The following is a 26,186-nucleotide window of genomic DNA, read 5'->3' as shown; positions in this document are numbered from 1 at the left end:
GGTTTGTACAGGATTAGCACCGACCACAGTCAAGGCAGCAGTAAGCCTTGTCAGTGGACGTAAAGAGAAGATATAATATCTGCCTCTGGGAGCTCAGACTCTAGCTGGGTAACAGTCACTCACCCCTTCTCCTCTCCGCTTGTTCATCAAGAAACATGGAAATGAGCTCATATACTCAGGATATCACTTAGGATGCTTCAGGGTGTAGCAGGTAACAGAAGCCTGACTCCGTTTGGTTTAAGCGATAAAGACATTTGGAAACTCTCAAAATGTCTGTGGAGAGGTAGAGCGGGGTGAGGCCCACAGTGGCTCGGCCTTAAGGATCCAGGTTTCTTCCATTACATGTCCTTGTCCTAAGGCTGGTTCCACTCATGGTTGCCAGAAGACCTTAAGTGGTCGTTGGGGTTTCAGATCCCTGGCTTAGAACACTAGAGCTTTGATTCCCTGTCGTGTGGCCTGGGGAGAGGTTAGGTTACTGTAGCATTTTCCAGGTTGTAGTGCATGCCAGAGAGGGTAAGCTACAACGGCAAAATTTTCTAGGTTGTAGCTGTTCTGTTTATTTGTTCCTGGTTTTCCCTTTTACTCCTTAAGGGACGTGAAATGACAGAGCTGTAGGAAATACTTAGGGAGTCATTATCGAGTTTGACAAAACAATTCTAGATCTTTCCTGTGGACCCAGAACTTCTGGTTGAGTAGGGTTGTCTGAATAGTTCTGGCCAGCGAGTTTGCCGAGTGAATAAACGGTTGCTCGTCTTCTGGGTGAGGTATGAGGTGAGGTTATATGCTCTCCAGGGTCCTGGGAAAGGAATTAGCAGTCAGAATAAAGAGAGGTGACACATGGCCGCCGTGGGAAGGGTGAGAGGAGTGTAAGTGAGCACCTCGGCGGATGGCTGAGTCTGTTTACATTTGTAACGGAGTGCTAAATGGGAGCATGTTGGCCTTGTGAAGTAGATGGTTTTCCTCCTTGACCTGGTTCCCGAGAACCTGAATCTACTGCCGTCTACTCACCTGCCTCCTTTTTATCCCTTCCAGGTTTGCAGTGAGCCTTGGCTACTGGCATGACCCTTACATCCAGCATTTGGTAAGACTGTCTAAGGAGAGAAAGGCCCCCGAAATTAACAGAGGCAAGTGACCCCCTCCCTTCTCACTATTCCCTCATCAGCTGAGAGGCCTGGGGTTTTAGGGATTCATTCTTTTTTTTTTTTTTTTTTTAACAATACAAATTTATTATCTTACAGTTCTGAAGGTCAGAAGTCAAACATGGGTCTTACTAGGCTAACATCAAAGTGTCATCAGGGCCGTTTCTTTTGGAGACCATAGGGGAGAGTCCATTTCCTTTTCTTGTCTACCTTCTAGAAACCACCTACATTCCATGGAAGATGGCCCCTTCTCCATTTCAAAGCCAGCAGTATAACATAGGGATTCATTCTTAACATGAGAGTTCCAGTGTTCCTTCTCTCCAGTAGTATATGAAAGTGCTTATTTCCCAACATCCTCACCAACACAGTGTATTATGAAACTTTTCATCTAATGGTATCCTACAGTAATTTTATTTTAGATTCCTCTTATTTTTGGGTGAAGTTGAAGATCATTAGGATTATTTTTTTAATATATTTTTTAAATGTTTATTTTGAGAGCAGGCGAGCGAGCGAGAGTTCACTTGCTTGCAAGCAGGGAGGGCAGAGAGAGAGAGAATGAGAGCATGAGAGAATGAGAGAGAGAATCCCAAGCAGGCTCCATGCTGTCAGCACAGAGCCCGATGTGGGGCTCAAAGCCTTGAACCGTGAGATCATGACCTGAGCTGAAATCAGGAGTCGGACACTTGCTTAGCCCACTGAGCCACCCAGGTGCCCCAAGATCATTTTATATGTTTAAGAGCCATTTATATATCTTTTAGTGTGAACTGTCTGTTCATGGAAGGAATTACTTTTTTTGGCCTTATTAAAGTGATAGTAACACTGTTAGGCTGTACAAGTCATTTCTATCAAGGCAGTGAAAGGATTTGAGACAGGTGGGTGACTTAGTCTCAGCCAGATTGAGAAATTGGCCAAATGACCATAGTTCTTGTGGGTGCAGGGCATCTTGGCCCTAAAGATGGATCCTATGGGTAGTTTCAATGAGAAATGCAAAGAAATTTTAAAGTGGTGCTTCCTGAGAATAAGGACATGGTACTTACTTTGAGCTGAGGGTGAAACCAGGCATCAGTAAGATTGGACGAGGCCTGGCTAAGAGGCCTTAAGCCTCCCTCCCGCACTCTTGAGGACGCTTTCCTAACAGACGCTGCAGAGGCAGGGCCCCATCATGGTGCCCTGGGTGCTGGGGGCCCTGGGCAGCAGGTCAGCCCTCCGTCCTTCTTCCTCTCCCTGGGTTGGCATCGCTAGACTAGGGCCCCATAGTAGGAGAGTGCTTCCCAAACAGTGTGTGGGGAGCATTTTTAAAATTTTTCCAATGTCCAGTCCATTGTGGGTGATACTCTGTAACCCACGGTAAAGAGGATTTAGTAGAAAAGTAAAATGGAAGAGACATGTAACGTTTACTTATTTTTGAGACAGAGAGAGAGAGACAGAGCATGAACAAGGGAAGGTCAGAGAGAGAGAGAGACACAGAATCTGAAACAGGCTTCAGGCTCTGAGCTGTCAGCACAGAGCCCGATGGGGGGCTCGAACTCACAGCCTGTGAGATCATGACCTGAGTCAAAGTCGGATGCTTTACCGACTGAGCCACCCAGGCGCCCCAAAAGAGACATGTAAAAAGACAAGCTCAAATTATTTACTAGTAGAATCCATAGACATGAAATCCCTATGTCAAATTGCAGTAAGTGTCTAAATGCCACTCAAATTTTGTTCTTAAAATAGTAATACTGTAAGCAGAAGGGCTTTAGAACACAGATCAATTTTATCTTCCTTTCACCCTCTTTTATTTCTTGTCTCCTCTGTTCCAGCTTCCCACGCCAGAGCTTAACAAGTCAGTTTATTAGGCACCATTTGCCTGTGCACCGCTCCCTCCCCAACCCCGCCTGGGATGTTTTACAAACATGGAGGCTCTAACCCACATAGGATGGAGATGAAGGGAGCATGATAAGAAATATGGCTGTCTTTGCTTTGACATTTATCTGCCCCATTTCCTGACCCCAGAATACTTTCCAGACGGTCTCCCAATTTTGAGTTTCAGCAGAATTCAGAGTAGCTTTCACTTAGCCAGGAAAAAACACATTTCTAAGAGGGACATTTAGATCCCATGTTTTGATGTAAAATATTTTTCTTTCATATGTAGAATTAGGGGACATTGCGTTTTCCTTAATGCAGTTGATCCAACCATTGGATAGATTGTGCTTATTTTGGTTCAAATGGCTTTAAAAAAAAAAAAAAAGGAAGAGAATGTTAAAGTCGTTACTTCTCCCCTAAGGTCTATGGATAACCTAAACCGCTACCCCTGAAGAAGGGCAGAAGGGTTGTGTTTTGTCCTCCTGGTGTGAACTTTGCAAGGCTTATTTCCATCATCACTGAGTCATGACTTGTCTCTGTCTCTCTCTCAGGATATTTTGCTCGGGTCCATGGCGTCAGTCAGCTTATAAAGGCATTTCTACAGAAGACAGAATGTCACTGTCAGATTCTAAATCTTGGGGCTGGGATGGATACCACCTTCTGGAGACTAAAGGTAAATTTAAAAATACCGCCCCCTTGTTTCCCGAATTGTTTACTTTTGTGAAGGTTCCCACCGGGTTCAAAAATGTCAGGGGCGCCTTGGTGACTCTGTCGGTTGAGCACCCGACCCTTGACTGCGGTTGAGGTCATGATCTCTCGGTTTGTGGGTTCAGGCCCCGCATTGGGCTCTGTGCTGACGGCACAGAGGCTGCTTGGGATTCTGTCACTCTCTCACTCTCCCTCTCTCTCTGCCCTTCCCCCATCTCTCTCTCAAAATAAGTCAATAAACATTTTTTTAAATGCTAGAAATCTATTCAAAAGGAATGCGGTGACTGCCTGTCTCGCGTCCCTGTCCCCATCTGCTTGCACCTGCTGTGCCACCACTGTCAGCCACGTACGTGATGTCACCAGGGCCCTAGATATGTGCCTTGCTTCTGATGAAAATCCTTGTATACATTCTCTACGTGTGTGCAAGAGCCAGCCAGTGGAGTAGCTGAGACCAGGGGCCCATGCATTTGCCGTTTTGACGACAACAAAAGACTTTACTGTCGTCGTGGCGGTGTCTTCAGTATAGCTTGGAGATTTGCAAGGCTGGGTGATGGTAGCATGACACAAAGCCCTTTTAAGTTTATTTATTCATTTGGAGAGAGAGAGAGAAAGAGAGAGAGAGAGAGAGAGAGAGAGAATCCTAAGTGGGGCTTGGACCCGGGGCCTATCCCACAGAGCACGAGACCGTGACCCAAGCCGAAATCCAGAGTCAGAGCCCAACTGCCTGAGCCATCCAGGTGCCCCTCCATTCTCTGATTTGGTCCCTCACCTCCTTCGTTAGGGTTCAAGAGCAGGTATAATTACACTCCCTCACAGAAGAGGAAATGGGTCCAGTTATTGGCAGAATCAGGACCACAGGCCTGGTCTTTGATTCCGGGCTGGAATTGTAGCACCAAACCTTTTCTCTACAATGATCTCACTGATTGCGTTTTCTTTTTTGTAGGTTTGTACAGATCTCTCTTGGTTCTCCTGTCAGGTCGGTCATGTGGCAGTCATGGGTACGTGCATTTCCCCAGATTCTTGCAGAAGTACACCAAGATAAACCAGAGTGTGTGGGCCTAATGCGACCTGAGTGTGTATTTTGTCCCTCATCAGCTCACCCGATGAGGTCTTTGGTCATCGGTGCCCCCAGCCTCTCTCTCACTGAGGCGAGAAATCAGTTGCCTCAGTACAGCCTTAGTATTAACCGGTTGCCTCTGCATTCTTCATTCAGGATAAGATAGCTAACGTTTCTGAAGGGCGTGCACATCCATGACCTCGGGAATGAACATGAGAGCTCTGCAGGTGGGGGGGGGGGGTTACCCAGATGGGGCTCCGAGAGCTTGTGCCGTCCCCAGGTCGGACAGCCAGTGGCACTGGAGCATGGAACAAACAACGGACTGCAGTTCGTCCACGTCCAGATTCCCTCCTTGTTCTCTCCAGAGAGCCCTGCGGCTGCTCGGGGGGGGGGGGGGGGGAGCTCTTTCCTATAGGTCGGCGGTGCCTCTGGGCCTCAGAGACCACGGTGTGGTGGAAGGAACTGGAAGAGAATGCAGTGGCAGAATGTGTGCAGTGTGAACAGAAGCCATGGGAGAAACTCCTCCTTTGGGCTTGACACCCTTTTCAACGTGGTCCCGTGGTTTGGTTTCTCCCCCCACCGTGTAGGTGGGTTAATCATTACTAAATCTGAGATTTTTATTTCTGAGCAAGGTACACTGAAGCTCATGTGCCCCTTCCAAGAAAAAGGTTATCTGTCAGCAGTGAGGAAGGAGAATAGTGCAGGGTCTGAAAAATTTGGTGGAGTTTTGTCGTTTTGTTTGATAATGACATTAGTCTAAAGGGTTTTAAAAAAATCTGAGTTTCTTTTTAGAAAAATGATGCTTGTTTGCTCTTTGGAGCAGGAGCTGAACGGGCCAAACTTAGGCTGCCACCTGTGTTGGTAAATAAAGTTTTACTGCAACACAGCCAACTCCCAGTTCCTTCCATCTTCCCTATGGCTGCTTTAGCCCTACGGCAGCAGAGTGGAGAAGTCACAGCAGAGACCATCTGGCCTGCAAAGGCTAGAGTACTGGCTGTTTATAGCACGTTCCCTGATCCCTGTTTTTGAGCTCTATGTGCTTCTGTAAAAGAGGAGGGGAAATCTCATCGGCTAGTCTTGTTGTCTCGTGCACCTTCCACCTGGGAGGGTCCCCTGGCTGCACCAGCAGAGGCTTGGCTGTGGGTCACAGACTTTTGGCTGCCGCTGGTGTGTGAGCTTGTTCTGTATGATGTCAGGCCCCAAGACCAGTCGAAGGGACAGTTGAAGGCTCCCACCTTCAAGCAGCGGGTGAGAGTAGGGTGCAGGAAAGCCAGTACAACCCCAGACAAAGAATAAAGGGTGAGTGAAACCCTTTAAGGGACCTCAGCTTCTTGGTGTCTCTTGAATCCTATTTCCACACGGCCAGAGGATCAAGGACGCAGGGGGTCAGTCTCAATATGGCAGCCTGTGCAGCGGTCGGCCACGTTGGATCTCCTTTGAGCCTACGGGATACTCTTCCTCACAGTTGTCCCCAGCTGCCCTCCGGTAGCTATGCACGGTCCTGGTTGCCTTCCATGCCTTCCATGCCTCCTGTGACGTGCGAGCTACTGGCGAGTGGAGTGTCGGAAGGGCTCAGGGAATCCCAGAATAAAAAGTTGAAGCCTCATGTCCCACAGCCATTTGTTGCCCCTTTCCTAAAGGCAAGAAAGAAGATGTCTGTTCCTTAAAAGCTCCAGGTGTGCCTTTTGGAAGCTTTCCCTCCATGGTGACCCCTTAATCGGCATTCTTAAGAGGGCAAGTAGCTGATGAGTGGGAAAGCTGTTTAGAAAGTCAGAAGTCCTAGACGAGCTATAGGATCGTATGCTGTCCTGCATTTGCTTTTGTTCTCCAGGCCTTCTAGAATTTTAGCGTGTCCTTAACTTCATATCGTGTGAGCGAAATCCTTAGAGGGTGTTCTGGAATTTCCTAGCAAAAGTCATCTTCTGGTATGCTCTAAACGTTTCCTCCAAATATCTTCGGACAGCTCTTTACCCGGCCCTGCCCTACACACGGGCAGGGGAGCGCGGCAGCACCAAGAGAGAACGGTTGAGATCGGTGAGCGTGCCTCTTCTGATGGGTCAGGAGACTGTCTTTGTCTCTGTCTTCCTGTCTCCCCCTTCCTCCCTCCCCCTTTGTCCCCCAGACCAGATCCCCTGAGATTTTCCAAGGGCTGAGGGGTAGCTGGCTCTCACAGTTCTGACACTTGCCCTTAGGGATCACCTCCTACTGGAAAATGCTTGCTTGTGATTGCTGCCCCCCCCGCCCCCCCCTGCCCGTCATGCTGTCTTGGGGGGCCGGCTCCCTCTCTGTCCCTGCTGTCCATCGCTCGTTACTGTGCACGTAAATGGTGTTCTGCGCAGGTGTTCAAGTCAGAAAGAGGGGTGTCATCCTCACCCCAGCTCTTTCTTAATCCCGGCCCACACCTGTGAGGCCCACCACCGGGTTCTGGGCACCAACAAGTGTCTTTTTCTTGGTCTTTCTTTCCACTTTAAGTAAGCAGCTCTGTACTTGTGGAATGTAAGTACAGGTGGATACGGAGGCGTTAGTAGAGCTCTTTGGGGGGGCGCCGGGCAGGTCACCAGGTTGTGGAGCGCCTTGTTTCTTTCCCCAAGCCTCAGGGGCATCGGGAGCTGCTGCAGGCAACACGCAGGGTGTTGCTGAGAGTCCAGACAGCGGTGACCTTACAGCGTGTGCAGTTGGCGAGCTGAGGAGGAGAGAATGCGTTCGTGAATACGCATCGGGCTGAGGGATTGGTTGGACATGACAGAGAATGTGCTAGGATGGCCAGGGGGCCAAGGGGAGACCAGGCCGGGGATGCAGAAGGGGGAGCAGGGTCGTGTGTGTGTGTGTGTGTGTGTGTGTGTGTGTGTGTGTGTGTGCGTCTGCCACGCTTTTTTACTGCAGCCCTCAGTAAAGATAAATGTACACCCCAGGCCAAGACCTAATTCTAAGTACCCATGTCAATAAGGTTTTTAAGTTTATTTATCTAACATGAGAGAGAGAACCGGTGGGGGAAGGGCAGAGAGAGAAGGGGACAGAAGATCCAAAGCGGGCCCTGGCCCCTACGTGGGGCTCAAACTCACGAGCCGTGAGATCATGACCTGAGCCAGTGTCAGACACTTAACCGACAGAGCCACCTCGGCGCCCTGTCCCCGTGACAGTCAATGATAAAGGCACACACGTGGCACTTACTAAGGCAGGCCCTGTTCTGAGTGTCCCTTGTGTGTACTTATTTCCTCATTACTCCTCACAACCCCGTGAGGTGCTGTCCCTGTCTCTGCTTCGCAGAGGAGGGAAACTTGGCCCAGGGAGTGGAGCGACTTTGGGGCCTCGCAGCAGACAGGCGGTGGAGCTGGGATTCGAACCCCCGTCCCCTGCTCCAGAGCACCTGCCCTTTACCACCCGCTGTATCCTCCCCTCACAGAAGAAAGTAAACGTGTCACAAAAGAGTACTCACCCCCACTGTGTGCGATGCTTCGGGATTTTTGCTGTTTTATTCCATTTTATCCCTCAAATGCTGGTCAGCATTGGTGTCCTGACCCTCTCTGATTCATCTCGATCTGCTTTTTGGAAAATTCTGTCAGGTCCTACTCCCCCAGCGCCTCCACATACCCCCACCTCCATCCCAGGCACTGCTCCCCCAGTTCAGGCTCCCTGTGACTTCTTCCCTGGACAGCTGTGAACCCCTGACTCCTGTCCTCCATCCATTCCCCACGTGGAGACCACAGTAAGCTGGAAAATACGTCTCTGCCCATATCGTTCCTGGATGTCAAACCCTTAAGTGCCCTGATGCTCTTCGGGGCCTAGTACTCGCTCGGTACATGAAGGTGGTCAGTAAATGTAGGAGTGAATACATAATTCTAAAGCTTACTGCGTGTTTTTCCTCAGGACGAAGATCTTCTCCCAAGTAAATATTTTGAAGTGGACTTTCCCATGATAGTCACGAGAAAGCTGCACAGCATCAAGTGAGTATGGCTTTGACCAGATGAGAGAGCCCGGTAGGATTCAGGGGCAGCGTTCAGGAGGTGGCCTGTCTGAACACCAGAGACCTCATTTTAGGGGACTCTTCTCTTTTACCCCCTTCCCACCTTCTTTCTGGCCCCAAGATCCCCATTCCAAACTGTCTTCAAAATGAAATGTCCCCTCCCTTGCAACTCTTCTGTCCGTTAACGTAATTCTCTGAACACTTAATAGAAATGACCTATAGTGGTTTAATTTTAATCTGAAATTTAAAAAAATGTTTTAATGTTTTATTTATTTTTGAGAGCGAGAGAGGGAGACAGAGTATGAGTGGGGGAGAGGCAGAGAGAGAGAGAGAGAGAGAGAGAGAGACAGAATCCAAAGCAGGGCCCAGGCTCCGAGCTGTCAGCACAGAGTCCGATGTGGGGCTCGAACTCATGAGCCGTGAGATCATGGCCTGAGCCAAAGTTGGACACTTAACCGACTGAGCCAACCAGGCGCTCCAATAATCTGAATTTTTATGTGTGCTCCGGCTACTTCTGTATCTCCAGAGCATAGAAAGGGGCCTGGCTCAGAGCAGATGTGTAGTAAATAGCGTTTGAATGAATAATGGGAGGCCAAATTGGCCATTTACTATATATGAGATAGTATGGGGGCCACCCTGAGTCCATGTTTTAAGAATTCTGCAGTTATAGATGACGAGTTTGTGAATCTTTGCTGAGAGCTTTTGTAGCACCATGTGAAATGCTTCACTCAGATGATCTCATTGAGTCCTCAGAGCCGACTCAGGAATGACATGCTTTTATTAGCAGTTGAGGAAACCAAAGCTCAAAGAAGTTAAGCTAATTTCCATAAGGTTACCTGTTGACAGAGGGGTAGAGCTGAATTTTAAACCCCGACCTCAAGCCCAAGGTCAGATTTTCTCAGTGGTTTTTAATGTATACTTCTTCCCCTTCTTTTTATTTTTAAAAAAAATTTTTTTTAACGTTTATTTATTTTTGAGACACAGAGAGAGAGAGCATGAAGAGGGGAGGGTCAGAGAAAGAGGGAGACACAGAATCTGAAACAGGCTCCAGGCTTTGAGCTGTCAGCACAGAGCCCGACGCGGGGCTTGAACTCCCGGACCGTGAGATCATGACCTGAGCCAAAGTCGGACGCTTAACCGCCTGAGCCACCCAGGCGCCCCTTCCCCTTCTTTTTAAATTAGTCATTTAAACAAAATCTTAATTCTGACATTTAAAAAAATTTTTAGTGAACATTAAAACTTTCACCTTGTCCTTTAAAGATGTGTAATTCCCGGGGCGCCTGGGTGGCGCAGTCGGTTAAGCGTCCGACTTCAGCCAGGTCACGATCTCGCGGTCCGTGAGTTCGAGCCCCGCGTCAGGCTCTGGGCTGATGGCTCGGAGCCTGGAGCCTGTTTCCGATTCTGTGTCTCCATCTCTCTCTGCCCCTCCCCTGTTCATGCTCTGTCTCTCTCTGTCCCAAAAATAAATAAGCGTTGAAAAAAAAATTAATTAAAGATGTGTAATTCCCACAAGCTAGAAATAGTTTCCAAGTTTTTTTTTCTAACTTATCCTACAGAAACAAGTTTTCCCCCTTTTCCAAATACAAGATTATATTATACAGAGTGTGCATGTTATCTAAATTTTTTTTTTAATATTTATTTATTTTCGAGAGAGGGAGACAGAGTGCAAGCTGGGGAGGGGCACACAGACAGGGAGACACAGAATCCGAAGCAAGCTCCAGGCTCTGAGCTGTCAGCACGGAGCTCAACGCAGGGCTCAAACTCACGAGCTGTGTGCGAGATCATGACCTGAGCCGAACGAAGTTGGATGCTCAACCGACTGACCACCCAGGCGTCCCACGTAGTGTGCATCTGAGATGTGCTATGGCATCTGATGCTGTACAGCCACAAATACGACCTAGCTTGTTAGGACACCAAGTCAAATAAGAGCAGGTGGGCTCTCACTTAAGCCTAGAGGAGGTTTCTGGGGTGAGAGATGTGTGTATGGTGGTTGCGATACTGAAATCGGCTTTCTGATGTCTAATTTTTTGCACATTCTGGAGGAGAGCAGAGTCATCACATAAACGTTACTGAACGTCAGGTCTGAGTAGGAATCGGTTTGTTTAGTTGTCTGTGATTAATAATGGTTAAAATTTTTAATTGAGTGAGCAGAAGCAGGAAACGAGAGATGGCTTGGGAAACACTGGAACGTTTGGAAACCTATCACTAGCCTATCTGTGGCGATTTCTACGTCTTGAGTGTTTCATGATCAGTTTGTGACTTGATGTCAGATTCGGAGTGTAACGCTTACTGACCTACTCTGACAGCTGATCCACTGAATTTTTCATGTGTGTGCCTAGGGTCAGACGTGATTAAGCAGCAGGCCCTCTGGAGTCGCCCTTGCTTTGAGCAGTAGCGGTACCTATTGGCCATTTCGGTAGTGGGTGTTTGCGTTTTTTCACTAACTAAGCTACTTGACTCATTTCTCTCTCTTTCCCATCTTCCCATAGACACAAGCCTTTCTTATTACAACCCATTATAGAATTACATTCAGAGGACACACTGCAAATTGGCAAGTACCCTTAACCTAAGTAATACAGTATGGGCTACCTCTCTGCTTTTCTTCCCCTTTCTTTTTAAAGATGGTGTGTGTGGGTGTGTGTGTGTGTGTGCGCGCGCGCGTGCACGTCTGAGTCTGCACTTGTGTGCACATGACGTCACAGAGTGTATACTTCTGCATCACATTTACTGTAAAGGAACTTGAAACAATTTTTTGTATGGCCCCTCTTAGATGTCCATAGGTCCCAATCTTAAATCTTTTGAAAAACATTTCAGTGAGTTGCAAACATTTCAAATGTAGGAGCTTTTTCCCGAAAATCTTTCCTTGGCAAAATCCAGTCCGGCAGCCTCAGACCCTGACTCCTACATGGCTGCTTCACTGAGAGGGAATGCACATCCCCACCACTGTTGTCTCGTACCTGACCCGCTTCACGTTAGGTTAGGTCCTTGGCCCCGGGGCTCAGTTTTTCCCCGTAAGTTTTCAGTATGAGTGTTTCCAACAACTCTTTCCTCCCTTCTAAGCCTTTAAAACTAAGATCACAAACACTCTTCCAGAATGTTCCATTGTTTCAGTGTGTGTCTGACAGAGAAGTTCAAGGGGCTTATTAATAATTCAGGTCAGAAAACATGCTCAGAGAGGATGGCCTTAGATGGTGGGCACAGATAACACAGGAAACGTCAGGCAACTAGACAGGCCTCTACACCAGCACAGTGCCCTCGTCACGCTCCTAGTGAACAGACTCCCACGGAAACTAATATCTCCCCCATCCTTTGTTTCCCTCGTACAAATTTTAAGTAGAACCTCCTCAGGCTTTGCCATTGGCTGGCACATCTGCTTTCTCTACATTGTAGCCGTCATACTTTTCTGTGTATTTGGTTAATATTTGCGTCAGAAGGATTAGCTGTAATGAAAGGGTTAGCACTTTGCATTGCCTTTGACCCATCAGTGTAGAAACAGGTCAAGTAGAAAGTAAAGACCCTGTGTAATCTCTCCCCCCACCACGATAACCACTGTGCAGGATGTTTTCTCCTGTGGATGGACAGTGTACCTAGAGGCAGATTAATATCACGCGTAAGAAAATACACATGTAAATAGAATCCCGTGCCCGGCCCGCAAAAGGTTCAGTAAATTTTTGTTGAAGGAATGTATGCATATATTGAATAAATAAATATATATGATGTAGATCAACATGTGTTTGTTGAAAGAGTGAATCTATACTTCTATAAATAAATAAATACAGTTTTATGTATAATTTTAGTAAAGTGAATCATTTACACGTACTGTTTTGAAACTTGTTCTTCGTGCATCCTAGTGAATCACGGCTGTCTTCATGTTGCCATATTAGATCTACCTCGTTATTTCTGGTGACTTCGTAGTACTCCTCTGCATGGAAATTCCATTTTACTTAACGTATTTGCGACTGATGGTCCTTTAGATTGCCGCCTTCTTTATGGTTTCCTGTGAAACAGTTTTGTAGAAAGCCTAGTTATATGTGCATATTTGCAGGAATTGCCAGTTCAAAAAATTGTACCTTATGAATTCTAATATCTACTGCCAAGCCGTGCTTCAAGACCCTTTCAACTAATTTGTATTTTCACTAGAGTAGATGAGGGTTCTCTTTCTCTACACCCTAACACTGGCTACTACCATTTTAAAAAATTCCTGCCAGTCTGCCAAATCTATGAATTAAAAAATTTTTTGTAACTTTTTTTGTTTGTTTTAAATTTTTTATAACTTTGAACGTGCTGGTGAAACGGAGTACCCTTCCTTCCTTCTGTTGGCCTGTGGGATTTCTTTGTAAATTTCCTTTGCTCATATATTTTCCAGTTGCATTGTTTCATTTTCTTTTCAATTTATAGGAATCCTTTACAACATAAAGCAATGTTCTTTGATATAAATCCCTCGTCAACTGTTGATTGGCAGATTTCTTTCCTAGCCTGTCACTTGGTTTTTAACTCTGAGTTTGTGTCTTGTGTAGGCAAATTTTCTAGTCCTGGCCTTGATAGTTTTTGATCTTGCCATCATACTGGGAGAGGGACAGTTGAAATAAAAATTAATGAAAATACAAATGTGAGTGAAAATTTGAAAAAGTGATAGGCGATGATAACACTGACACATTTTCATTGAAAAATTGCCCTATTTCATTAAACCTTTGAGGCTGTGATTGAAAAAATCGCACTATTTATTTACCGTCAGGAAAGAAAAGGTGCTGATAAGTTAAACCGAAACGTTATTGACTGATGCATCCTCATTTCAGAAATGTGAAACTGAGAAAAAATACACATCTTGAAATTGATCATTTCTTAAAGCTGAAATATGCATGAGGTGAAACTTAAAAGTATATAAATGGGCACACAATGAAAAGTCAGTCCCAATGAGTAAATCAAGGGGGACGTCTGGGTGGCTCAGTCAGTCAAATGGCCAAGTCTTGATTTGGGCTCAGGTCAGGATCTCACAGTTCATGAGTTTGAGCCCTGCACTGGACTCTGTGCTATTAGCACAGAGGCTGCTTGGGATTCTTTCTCTCCCTCTTTCTCCACCCTTCCCCCACTCTCCCTCCCCCCCCCCCCCCCGCCATCTCTCAAAATAAATAAGTAAATGAACCTCCATGTACCCATCACTGAACTTTTAACTGTGGCCAATTTCATCCGTACCAATGGTTCTAAAAGTGTAGTCCTGGACTAGTGACATCACCACTGCAGAGCATTTGTTGGAAATACAGATGTCTAGCTTTTGAAAGAATTTGACAAAATGTCTACTTCTGGAAGATCTGCTACATCAGAAACTCGGGGGGTAGAAGCCATCAGTCTGTTTTAACAAGCCCGCCAGGTGATTCTGATGACTGCCAAAGCTCGAGAACCACTATAGAAACCATGCTGTCTGATCTCTCTGGGAGTTATTTTCAAGCAAATGTTATCATTGAATTTGTAAATACTTTAGAAGCTATTTTCTTTTAAACATAGTATCTCACAAATTGGCACTACATTTAGAGAGTGGCCAGCCGATCGGTACCAATACTTAAATAGGTTACCCTTTGACCTCCTATTTCTACTCCTAGAGACCTACTTAACTGGACAGGTGCTTCAAGAGGTCTATACAAAGATGCTCATCGCAGTGCCTCAGATGGAGAAAATTTGGAGATACCACAGGCCTAATCGTGAGGGCTTGGCTGAGTAAGTTGTTTTATCCACTGATGGAATGCTGGGAAATCATTACAGACGATGATGTCATTGATATTACTGTTAAGTAGGAAAAGCAGTTTTCAAAAGAAGAATTGGCCCTGTTTTCTTTTTCCTGTGTGATGTGTGTGTATTTGTGTGACAGAAAATGTGCTTATGTTGTGTGTATGAGTTTATGTTGTATGTATAGAAAAAAGACTGGAATGTTCTATACCAAAACATTACTAGTTGGAAGATGTGATTTTTGTTCATTCCACCCTCCTCCTTCCTGATTTTTTTTTTCCTTTTTGCAGTGGGACATGTATTTCTGTATTGGAGAAAAAATAATTTAATTTTGAAAAAAAATCCATTGAAATGATCATCTCTGGATGAATTTCTGTTGAAATGATAATCTCTTCTTGGCTTTCCAGATGGACACCTGTTGGATTCAAAGAGATATGCCATTATTGGAGCAGATCTCCGAGATTTACCTGAACTCGAAGAGAAGCTAAAGAAATACAACATGAATCCACAGTGAGTATTTTTTTAACCTCTTACGCGTTTGTGATTTCATGCGAATGCGAAACAAGGTCAGCTGAAAGTGCAGCATGAGACCCATGTTCCGTTTTTAATTCTAAAATGTTTATCACTTCATTGCTATGAGGGAGGTTTTCTAAGTTTTTGAGAAGCACTGTTTCTCCTGTTTTCACATCAGAATCACGTGTATTGCTTTTATAACATGCCGATGCCTAATACCATAAAGTTTGAGAGAAGATAATTATATGTATAGAAGCCTATAACTGCAGGGCGCCTGGGTGGCTCAGTTGGTTAAGTGTCCAACTCTTGATTTCCGCTCAGGTCATGATCTCACGATTGGTGAGATCAAGCCCCATGTCAGGCTTTGCGCTGACAGCTTGGAGATTATATTAAGTATGCATGTGAAAACAGTTGAACAGCAATTGGCACATAAACTATAATCTGTAGATTATTACAGTTGCAGTGGTAACCAGCAGCAACCTGCTGCGAATGTAGAAACACACCATTTGGGCAAACGTGCTAAATAGCCAGGGAAATAATCACTTACAAATCAGGAGAGCTCTTGGGATGCCTGCGTGGCTCAGTTGGTTAAGCATCCAACTTCTGATTTCAGCTCAGGTCGTGATGTCCTGGTTCATGAGATTGAGCCCCACATTGGGCTCTGTGCTGACAGAGCCTGCTTGGAATTCTCCCTCCCTCTCTGCTCCTCCCCTGCTTGAACTGTGAGATCATGACTTGAGCCGAAATAAGGGTTGGATGGATGCTCAAGGAACTGAACCACCCCGGTGCCCCCGCCAGGTCTTTGTTTCTAAAGGGATAACTTCTCTGGACTATTACGGGAGTTCATGAGATGATGTGTAGCAGGGGTCACGTGACTGAATACATGGCGCTAATTTTATTGCTTATTTCTTTTTTTTTAATTTTTTTTCCAACGTTTTTATTTATTTTTGGGACAGAGAGAGACAGAGCATGAACGGGGGAGGGGCAGAGAGAGAGGGAGACACAGAATCGGAAACAGGCTCCAGGCTCTGAGCCATCAGCCCAGAGCCTGACGCGGGGCTTGAACTCACGGACCGCGAGATCGTGACCTGGCTGAAGTCGGACGCTTAACCGACTGCGCCACCCAGGCGCCCCTATTGCTTATTTCATTTTAACTTTATTGATTTTATTTTTTTCATCTCATTTTATTTTTAAATTCCATTACGGATGAGAGCAGTAAAGGCTTTGCCCCGTGTCACATAATTATGGACAGATCTACGGCTAGACCTTACCTTGGTTGACTTTCTCACCCCTTCATGCTCCAGGCCACATTCCCGTAGAGGTGGTTCTCAGTTGAGTTTTCTTCCTTCCCTCTGTGTAACTGGGGGCATTCCTCAGACTCGGTCTTCAGTCCTGGTGAGTGGACATAATGGTAGCTGGCCTCATCTGGCTTCTGTAAATCCTGGGAATCTGTCTTTGCTTGCAGGATACCAGGACTGGGGAAAATGAATTCTGCTTGCTTTCTTTTTTTAATTTATTTTTTTAGTGTTTGTTTATTTTTGAGGGAGAGAGAGAGCGCGAGCAGGGCAGGGATAGAGAGAGAGGGAGACACAGGATCTGAAACAGGCTCCAGGCTCTGAACCGTCAGCACAGAGCCCGATGCGGGGCTCAAACTCACGAACTGTGAGATCATGACCTGAGCCGAAGTCGGGCGCTTAACCGACTGAGCCACGTAGGTGCCCCTGAATTCTGCTTTGTTTTCACACATTGTGGGTGTTCACCCTGCTCTGTTCACCTTGTTTCATTCGTGCATTCTCTTATTCAACATCATATAGCAATGGTGGATGAAGTGAATCCTGACCACGGACCCAGTCACTTGGGAGCAGGCCTGGGGATGTGTCCGTTTTAACTTAATTCAGCAATTTCCTAACAAATGCAAACCATCAGCCTCCTCAGGTGTACTAATTGCTCACATGCCTTCCATGATTTCCTAATCAGTATTTTAAAATGACAAAAATCACATGAATGAGGAAAAAAATTTTTTTTAAAATATTTATTTATTTTTTAGAGAGATAGCGAGCAGGGGAGGGAGGGGTAGAAAGAGAGACAGACAGAATCCCAAGCAGGTTCCATGCTGTCCGCACAGAGCCCAGTGCGGGGCTCAAACCCACAAACTGTGAGATCACGACCTGAGCCAAAAATCAAGAGTCGGTTGCTTACCGACCGAGGCCCCCTGAGTGATGCAAATTTCAGTACTGATATAAGGGTAGCGAACTTGTAGAAGCTTCTTGCTATATAGCAGGCATCTTCCATGAGTGTGACCTGTATTAACCGACTTGTCACAGTAACCAGGGTGTGGCGGGTGTGGCCGGTGAGGGGACCGAAGCACAGAGGGATTGGACAGCTTGCTGCCCACGGCCGCACGGCCTCACGGCTGGTAAGTTTCAGGCCAGGATTCAGACCCAGGCAGGAAGACGACGGAGCACGTGCTCACAGGCACCCAGTGTGACCATCCGTGCCACGTAAGCCTCACACGTCCACCGAGAGAGAGTGATGCTGCTTCTTGCCTGCCACCGTTGTCACAGGAGCTCTGGGAATCATTTCGTATAGTAAACTGTTGACGTTTTGGGACAAAGTAATAATAGTGCGCAGTGTATTATGTATGTTTTGTGACATTTGTGCGTATAGATACGTTAGTGGTTTTTTTGAAGTGGTAAATGGGGGGCGCATGGGTGGCTCAGTCAGCTAAGCATCTGGTTTTGGCTCAGGTCATGATCTCACGGCTCATGAGTTCGAGCCCCACGTCGAGCTCTGGGCTCACAGATCGGAGCCTGGAGCCTGCTTCGGATTCTGTGGTTCCCTCTCTCCCTGCCCCTCCCCTCGTTCATGCTCTGTCTCTCTCAAAAACGAATAAACATTGTAAGAAGGGGGTTTTAAGTGGTTTCTCATTAGATAACACCACATGCAAAACTTCAAAAAAAAATCAAATAGTACAAAAGGGTATGCAGGGAAAGGGAAGTCTCTCTTCTACCCCGGACCTTAGTGAGTCCTCCAACCTGGGAAGCAACACGGCCAGATTCCAGAATTATTCTGTGCATGTATAAATGTAGCTAGAGATTTTTTTTCTTAAGGGCAGACAGGAGCATGTTACGCACATCCCTCTGTACTGTACTTTTTGAGAGTCTGTTATCTGAGAATCATTCCACATCCGTATCTGTGTATGTGTGTCTACATCTGTACCTACGTCTACTTGGATGTCCTCTTGCTGTTTTCATGGCAATGTAATATTTCATTAAACGACCATGCCACAGCTGCTTTAACCCCAGCGGATGGGCATGTGAGTCCTTTCCGTCATAGGTCCTGTTACACATCATGCTGTGGAGTAAACCCTCTTGCACCTGGCGTGCACGTGGGAGTCACCTGGCCACGTGGCGTGCACCTGGCCACGTGGTGTGCAGTGGTCTGACCGGCTCCCAGGCCGAGCGCACACCGCCCGGGTGCCCCGCAGGGGGCGGCAGCAGACGACGCTCTCGTCGGCCCTGCGTGCCGTGCCTGCACCCGACTCCGTTGACTGCACTGGGTATTAGCAAACATCAGCCTTGACGGCTCAGAAACAGAATACTGTTGTCTGATTTTGCGTATTCGAGAAGCCCTTCTGGCATTGCCCAGCCTCCTCTTTCCCTTCCCAGGTGAACATGGACGACCGGTTCGGACAGATCATGATCGAAAACCTGCGGAGGCGACAGTGTGACCTGGCGGGAGTGGAGACCTGCAAGTCGTTAGAGTCACAGGTCGGAGAGCAGGGCGGGGACCTCCTTTGGTACCCTTAACCCCCCAGGGAAGGGCACGCTCCCTTCTCAGATCAGAGAATGTGAGAAGCCCTGTCGAGTGCCCACCTGAACAGGCAGCTGGGGTTCCACGTGGGCCACTGGTTCGTCACGCTAAAGAAGTCCAAGACCTGGGCCGCCATCTTGGTTTGGAAAATACACATTCACATTTCCCATACCCTATTATTCCAGTTTTTCAGTATGCATATTTTCAAACAACATGAAAGTAGAGGGAACGGTAGAACGAAAACCCATGTCCCACCAGCCAACTTTGGTGATTCACATTTTTCAATATTGTTTTATTTATCCCCATTTTTTGTCGGTGTTGTCATTGGAATATTTTAAAGCACATCCAGAGAGTATAGCATTACCCCCATAAATACTTCCATGTGAATCTCCTACCAGGAAGCATTTTCTTCCCCCACCCGGGATAATGGTAACATCATTATTGTACCTCACACATCAGCCGAAACTTCTCCATAGCACCCACTCCACAGTTCGTGTTTGGGTTTCCCCAGTTGTTTAAAAAAAAAAAAGAAGAAAAAAATTCTATAGGTGGTGTGTTTGAAACAGGATCCGAACATGGTCCAAACTTTGTACTTGACACGTCCCTTACATTTCTTAGAATCTGTAATAGAGACTTTAAATATCTTTTATTTATTGTTTGTTTGTTTTTTTCTTTTTTTTTGCTGAAGAGACACCACCCACCCCTGCCCCTATTAAATATGTGAGATATGTCACATTACCCCTCGAACGCATTCAAACACTCTTGCTCACGGAGAAGTTCCTTCCTTTATTTCTCTTTAAATATACATTAGTGACTTCTCTCCCATGATAACAATGCACGTTCGGTGTAGAAAATTGGAAAAGAAAAAGAAGAAAGATGGGGGCTGGGATGGGCTTTTGAAAATTGAGTCATCTGAGACAAGTTCTCATGTGCTCCAAGAGTGCCTTGGATTTGTACAACAGTGCCTCAAACCTTGCCTTTTCTCTCCGCTGCACATTCTAGAAAGAACGGCTCCTGTCGAATGGGTGGGAAACAGCATCAGCCGTCAACATGATGGTAGTCTACAGCAGATTGCCTCAAGCTGAAGCGAGCAGGTGCGGATTGGTGAGAGTTAGTTTCACGGCGAACAATTCTGATTGATTAAAGGCATAACTGTCTTTAATGTAAACACGAACACAAAACAAACCTCAAACCTCCAACCCTCACTAGATATATTTTGAACCATGTTAGTCTGCTAACACAGGCTAAACCATAGCACCTTGAGAGGAACTCATTAGCCAGTAACGGAGATAGAGTTTGTGCCAAAGCAGGTTATTTTGGTCAAAACGAGCAGTCACACCTGTCGCACTCCCAGAGCACCCTGTGCGGTGGCAATTCTGCACAATCCCTGTGTTTTGGAGGAGGGAGATGACATTGCCCAAGGGCTGCTGAGGGGGAAAAGTCTGCCTGCAGATTTTTTCTTTGAACTTATTTTTAAGAGAGAGAGCGCGAGTGGGGAAGGGGCAGCAAGAGAGGGAGGGAGAGAATCCCAAGCCAGCTCTATGATGTCAGTGCAGAGCCCGAGGTGAGGGCCTTGAACCCATGAACTGTGAGGTCGTGACCTGAGCCAAAATCAAGAGCCGGACGGATGCTTAACCGACCGAGCCACCCAGGCGCCTCTTTGTGTATATATTTTAAAGCTTCTATTTAAATGCTCTTTTGAAAAAAATCATACAAGCACATGATAAAACAAAACAGAAGACGACAGTGTGGAGTACAAAGACCAACCCTTCCATCCTGCTCCCCTCACCACGAGTCTACCACCTTCTCTCAAGAGACAAGTGCCCTTGCCTGTGTCTTCCAGAAGTGAGCTATGCACGTGGAAGCACGTATGTCCCCCACTTGCTCTTTACGTAGATAGTAGCACACTCTGCACGTTATTTACTCTACAGTTTGCTTTCGAATTGCACGGTAAGCCTTAGAGACTGTTCCAGGTCGGTGCACACAGACCCATCGAATGCTTTCAGATAGCTGCATATCCTCCAGTTGTGTGAGTGCGCCGTAACCTCTTGAACCCAGCTCTCCTCGGTTACAGCTATGATGCAGCTGTGAGGCTGCAGTCAATATTCTGGAACGTACACCTTTGTACATACAGGGTAAACTCTTAAAGGCAGAACTGCTGAGTGAAAGGGTGTACATTTTAAATGCGGGGTGGGGGGGGCACCTGGCTGGTACAGTCGGTAGAGCATGCAACTGACTCTTGATCTCAGGGTCGTGAGTTCAAGCTCCACATTGGGTGTGGGGCCTACTTAAAAAAAAAAAAAAAGAAAGAAAGGAGGGTTCCTGGGTGGCTCTGTCAGTTAAGCATCTGACTTCGGCTCAGGTCACGATCTTGTGGTCCCCGAGTTTGAGCCTTGCGTCAGGCTCTGTGCTGATGGGGGGCGGGGGGTGGGGTAAGCATCTGCATGATGAAACAAGGCATTCCTTGAAACTGGCAAACTCTTGAGGCCCCCGTGGATGTTCTAAGAAAGGGACAGGAGCAGATAGTTGCCACCTGCCTCCTGTGGGAATTCTGCAGTCCTCAAACTGCCTGCAAGGCTTGGGGCTTCAAGGGTTCAAGGAGGTTGTGCATATTTATTACTAACGTGGGATGTGGGAGAGAGAACACTGATGTGAAACCTAGTCTAGTTAAAGGTTATCGAGCCCAAGCAACATTTCTGAAAGTCTGAAAGTGAAGCTGAAATATACGATAAAAGCCAATGAGCAAATATTACTAAGAATAAGATTGTCAGGGCTCCTGGGTGGCTCAGTTGGTTAAGTGTCCAATTTTGGCTCAGCTCATGAATTCACGGTTCAGGAGTTCAAGCCCCATATTGGGCTGTGTGCTGACAGCTCAGAGCCTGGAGCCTGCTTCGGATTCTGTGTCTCCCTCTCTCTCTGCCCCTCCCCTGCTCACATTCTCTCTCTCTCTCTCAAAAATAAAATAAACATTAAAAAGAAAAATTAAAAAAAAAAGAATATGATTATCTAATAATTCTTAAAAAAAAAACCCTCCTACTCTTAATAAAAACTTCTGGTCCTTAAAAAGAACAACAACAATAACAAAAACGTGCTCTCAGAATCTTCTACCTGCAGGTGGCTGTCATAATTTAGAAGGATGTTCTGACATGGGCTGGCATGGCACCATTTTTCTAAGCTATGCCAGCTCCTCTCTGTGGGAAGAGACAGAAAGTCACCCGGGAGCAGACTGCTGGTCTTCAGGGGCTCAGGTGAAAAGACCTGCTGAAGGTCATGGAATGAGAAGCAAGGACACAAGCAAGGAGGCTTAAGGGAAACCTCAGTGCAGAAGGGTTCTGTCTTTCCCGGCGTGCTCTGGGGTGGGCGGAGACGGAACGGGGTTGAGGCCGAGTGAAGGGATGTGCACAAAGGGCCCCAGGCCTTCTGGAAGAAACCCCCAGCCCCAAAGTTAGGGAAGCCTGTGAGAGACGAAGTGCGGTGGCCCCGGCCGAGGTCCCTGCAGGAAATATCCCTCCTGCAGGGCAGAAAAGTCCAGGCTGATAACAGGCCACCTCAGGGCCTCAGGGTGGTTCTGACATGTCTGGTCACCGTCACTGAGACTCTAAGTCCTTCAGGAGCCAACTCAGCCCAGAAGTGGAGGATGATAGCATGAGAGAGAAGTGGAAACTCTAGGCTGTTGCTGGCAGGGCCTGTCCCATCAAGGACACCGTCATAGCAGCGAGCGACAGGCCCGCAGCCTGCCCGGGACCCGTGACCAGGCTGCAGTGCCGGCGGACCGCCCAGGCCAGCCAGCGCCTCCCCCACCCCACCCCGACACCTGGCACTTGAAAGCAGGACAGCCCCATCTGAACTTCACAACATGACACCGAAGTTCCAGATCCCCTTTTCATCACCGTGCAGCCCAACTGCTTTTCTTTCCTGCTCGGGACCAGGCCGATCAGTCTCATCGTGTCTCAGATCATACATACAGACGTACGTACACAGATCTGCTTCAGTTCTCGCCGATGAGGCTTTGTTTTGTTTTCCTCTTTAAGCAAAGCACTTTAAGAAGATTTTATTTTGTTACCTGTAACAGATCTTCACTGAGGACTTCTGTTTTCTCAGCTCTGTGGGAAAAAATGAAAAGCTCAGAGTCAGAAATCCAGAAATGCAAAGGAACTCGTCAAATGTAACAATTATTATCCCAGAGTTTAAAACAAAACAGCTAGGGACGGACGCCTGGGTGGCTCGGTCGGTCGAGCGTTCAACTCTTGACTTCAGCTCAGGTCATGATCCAGGGTCGTGGGATCAAACCCCACGTCAGGCTCTGTGTGGAGGGTGGCGCCTGCTTGGGGTTCTCTCTGTCTCCCTCGGCCCCTGTCTCACCCCGTTCCCCACTTGTGTATGCACACTCTCTGTCTCTAAAATAAAAACATAAAAAGTAAAACAGGAAGAAATGAATGATAACATGGGAAGAAATTCCACTAATGTGGAAATTCCACCAATCAGAGGGCTCCTTGAGCAAAACCAAAGAAAAAAACCAGCAAACAAAAGTCTGCAAAGAATAGCAACCCCAAACAAGAACAAAGCCTCAAGACCAGTGGCTCCCAGACCTGGGCGTGTATAGAATCACTGAGGGTGGGGAGTGTGCTGATTTAAAATGCCAGTTTCCAGGCCTCACCTCTGTTCAAAAGCAGGTCTAGAACAAGATCCTGCTTCTTTAAGAGGCCCTTGCCTCCCAGAATTCCATGGCCGAGACTCACAGGCCACCCTTGGAGAAAAGACTGCTCTAGAGGCGCCTCGCTGGCTCAGTCGGTAGAATGTGCAACTCTAGATCTGCGGGTCATGAGTTTGAGCCCCACATTGGGCATGGAGCCTACTTAAAATAAATTTAAAAAAATAAAATAAAAAAAGACCGCTGTAGAGAAGCTGAACCTTCAGTTCCTAAAACAATCATTTCTGAGCTACACAGCCTTACTGAAACAAGTTTGTCACAAATCCAGGAACGTGATTCAATACTACACACACAAATAGTTAACAACTGAGTACTCCTTCCTTCAGGCATCTCATCTTTACTTTAAAAAGAAACAAAGTATTTTCACAGCTTTCTCCCACTCATGCTTTCCAATTATCATTAACTATGTAGACCTTTCCAGAAAGCCGACCTGGCGGCCATCAATCGGCAGAGGAACAGCCTGAGTTGCTCGAGCCTCAGTTGCCAGATCACGGTACTTTCCGAGGACTCCTCTGCAGTCCAAAGGGGCAGCACTGTTGCTGTACGTAATACCCAGAATGATGGCAATCGAGGTGCCATAGTGGGACTTCTGGTTCAAACAGTGATTTAAGTCGAGTTTGACACCCCTGTAATCAAGTCATTTGATTACAAAGCAAATCAATGAATTTATTATCCTTTTTTTCATTTTACCAACTAGACCCTTTGCTTTCAATTTAGAGGTACTTTAACTAAAAAGGTATCTGGAGACTGAAATCTATGTGGAACATATTATATGAAAATGTTAACATACAGCTTGAAAATAAGTTTACGCTATGTTTCCTGCCTTTATGGACACTCAGCCATATATTACATTGATAAAATTAATTTTAGAAAGAGATCCAATATCTCTTCTTAATCAGATTTATTTCTGGGCTTTCTAGTCTGTTCCATTTATGTATCTTTTTTATGCCAATACCATCCTATTTTGATGACTACTGATTTGTAATATACAGCCGACCCTTGAACAACATAGAAGTTAGGGGTGTTGACCCTGTGCAGTGAAAAATTGGCACGTAACTTTTAACTCCCTGAAAATTTAACTAGTAGCTACTGTTGACCAGAAACATCACTGAGAACATGAATAGTTGGTGAACATGATTATATGTTATGTGCATTATTTAATGTATTCTTACAATAAAGAAAGTTAGAAAATGTAATTACTTTTTAAATTCTTTTAATGTTTATTTACTTTTGAGAGAGAGAGAGAGAGAGAGAGAGAGAGAGAGTGTGTGTGTGTGTGTGTGTGTGTGCAGGTGAGGGACAAAGAGAGGGAGACAGAATCCAAACCAGGCTTCAGACTCTGAGCTGTTAGCACAGAGCCCAATGCAGGGCTCGAACTCACAAACTGCGAGACCATGACCTGAGTCGAAGTTGGACGCTTAACTGACTGAGCCAGCCAGGCAGCCCTAGAAAGAAAATGTTATTAAGCAAATTGTATGGAAGAGAAAATACATCTACAGTACTGTACTGCAAAAAAAATCTGCATATACGTGGACTCATGCAATTCAAACCCATGTTGTTCCAGGATCAAGGAGTTTGAAATCGGGAAGTGTGACGCCTCCAGCCTTGTTCTTCTAGCTCAGGATTGCTTTTGCTGTTTCAGTCGTTTGTGGTTCCATGTGGATTTTACAATTATTTTCTTTTTTTGTGAAGAATGCCATTAGAATTTTGATAGGAACTGTACTGAAACTGTAGACAGCTTTGGGTAGTATGGAAGTTTTAATAACATCAAGTCGTCTAAACCATGAATACAGGCTATCTGGGAAGATTATTTTTCGTGACGAATCATGAGTCTGGAATGTAACATACAAACTGGGGTGGCTCCTTCACACAAAGATACCCCCATTGGTCTATGCTATCCCCACCTTAATTTTAGGGAACCACCATGGTCCCTACCTCCCCCAATATGTGCTCCAAATGACTCGATCTTTCTCGTGTCTGGTCCAAGGCTCAGCCCTTTCTATGCTGAACTGTTTGGGAGTGTTCATCTTTACCAGAGAATTTGCCAGTAGAATTTTTACCCAGGGAAAGTCTAGCAATTACTCAGAATACTGGCCACGGTGCCCATTCAAAGAGTATATTAGCCACAGAAACTTGGTTTTTACTGAGATGTGATTTTTTTTTTAAGTTTACTTATTTATTTTGAGAGAGACAGGGAGAGTGTGACTAGGGGAGGGGCAGAGAGAGAGGGAGAATCCCAAGCAGGCTCCTCGAGATCAGTGCACAGAATCTGATGCAGGGCTCAATCTCACAATCTGAACCACGAGATCATGACCTGAGCCGAAATAAAGAGTTGGACACTCAACCGACTGAGCCACCCCGGCGCCCCTGAGATGTGATTTTTGATCAGATTTTAAAAATTCATGAATAAAGCAAAGAGGGAGAGCAATATGTTAAGCTTATCAAGGCACCTAGAGACAACACAAGCCAACGATTAAACATAATACCTGCTAAATCACATTGTTTTCAATCAGACATTTTGCTCCACAGACCTAAACTTTTTGTGTACAGGTCTTTTTTCTGCTTCGTCAGAGCCTTCTTTGTGTCCAATGTTCTGTGCTTGAAAACACACTTGAATGTTTCCTGTCTGTAACTGGGAAAACAATACAAAGCAGGAAAGCACTTCCGGCTCACCATTTTACTCTGGGGTTTGTTTTTTCCTATGCAAGCCACCGT

The 26,186-nt window shown here is 46.2% G+C and overlaps 3 protein-coding genes across 13 annotated transcripts in view; 2 read left to right on the top strand and 1 right to left on the bottom strand.

Annotated features, from left to right (window-relative positions):
- Positions 1-18,717, top strand: part of LOC124518065 (leucine carboxyl methyltransferase 1-like) — a 34,388-nt gene extending 15,671 nt beyond the window's left edge. For 2 of the 4 annotated variants that reach the window (XM_047087858.1, XM_047087859.1), the window contains 6 exons: positions 1,033-1,124; positions 3,536-3,657; positions 8,617-8,693; positions 11,203-11,264; positions 14,842-14,944; positions 17,272-17,467. In XM_047087858.1, coding sequence (XP_046943814.1) covers positions 1,033-1,124; positions 3,536-3,657; positions 8,617-8,693; positions 11,203-11,264; positions 14,842-14,944; positions 17,272-17,452 — 637 coding nt within the window. In that variant the 3' untranslated portion in view covers positions 17,453-17,467. Of the gene's footprint in view, positions 1-1,032; positions 1,125-3,535; positions 3,658-8,616; positions 8,694-11,202; positions 11,265-14,310; positions 14,587-14,841; positions 14,945-17,271; positions 17,468-18,615 lie in introns of those variants that run through there. The other 2 variants (XM_047087861.1, XM_047087862.1) reach the window with 2 other exon arrangements.
- The window catches only part of ARHGAP17 (Rho GTPase activating protein 17), a 154,023-nt gene that overhangs the window by 115,315 nt on the left and 12,522 nt on the right, over positions 1-26,186 (bottom strand). For 2 of the 6 annotated variants that reach the window (XM_047087842.1, XM_047087843.1), the window contains exons 2-5: positions 22,824-22,863; positions 16,219-16,339; positions 14,646-14,849; positions 12,534-12,710 (exon numbers count right to left, since the gene is read on the bottom strand). In XM_047087842.1, coding sequence (XP_046943798.1) covers positions 12,534-12,559 — 26 coding nt within the window. In that variant the 5' untranslated portion in view covers positions 12,560-12,710; positions 14,646-14,849; positions 16,219-16,339; positions 22,824-22,863. Of the gene's footprint in view, positions 1-12,533; positions 12,711-14,645; positions 14,850-16,218; positions 16,340-21,868; positions 21,956-22,823; positions 22,864-26,186 lie in introns of those variants that run through there. The other 4 variants (XM_047087844.1, XM_047087845.1, XM_047087847.1 and 1 more) reach the window with 4 other exon arrangements.
- On the top strand, positions 18,622-24,706 carry LOC124518066 (leucine carboxyl methyltransferase 1-like). Of its 3 annotated transcripts, none has more exons than XM_047087863.1 (3): positions 18,622-18,717; positions 19,763-19,854; positions 23,883-24,706. In XM_047087863.1, exons 1-3 carry the CDS (start codon positions 18,622-18,624, stop codon positions 24,079-24,081), a joined length of 387 nt encoding a protein of 128 aa, XP_046943819.1. In that variant the 3' UTR covers positions 24,082-24,706. The 3 variants fall into 3 exon arrangements, with proteins under 3 accessions (XP_046943819.1, XP_046943821.1, XP_046943820.1); XM_047087865.1 differs by lacking the exon at positions 23,883-24,706 and adding an exon at positions 22,372-22,441; XM_047087864.1 differs by lacking the exon at positions 23,883-24,706 and adding an exon at positions 21,936-22,068.

The sequence above is a fragment of the Lynx rufus genome, unplaced genomic scaffold, assembly GCF_022079265.1.
Source record: "Lynx rufus isolate CCGP_SWC_20201006 ecotype Redwood Valley unplaced genomic scaffold, mLynRuf1.p SCAF_23, whole genome shotgun sequence".
Classification (NCBI taxonomy): Eukaryota; Metazoa; Chordata; class Mammalia; order Carnivora; family Felidae; genus Lynx; species Lynx rufus.
The sequence above is the reverse complement of the archived record's forward strand: the minus strand, read 5'-3'. Positions and strand labels throughout refer to the sequence as shown.

Excerpts from the sequence above, each read along its gene's own strand:
- LOC124518066 (XM_047087863.1), top strand. The coding sequence starts at position 18,622 with ATGGACGACCGGTTCGGACAGATCATGATCGAAAACCTGCGGAGGCGA. Across the intron at positions 18,718-19,762 it reads GCAAGTCGTTAGAGTCACAG|AAAGAACGGCTCCTGTCGAA; the intron begins GTCGGAGAGCAG and ends TGCACATTCTAG. Across the intron at positions 19,855-23,882 it reads CCTCAAGCTGAAGCGAGCAG|ACCTTTCCAGAAAGCCGACC; the intron begins GTGCGGATTGGT and ends TTAACTATGTAG.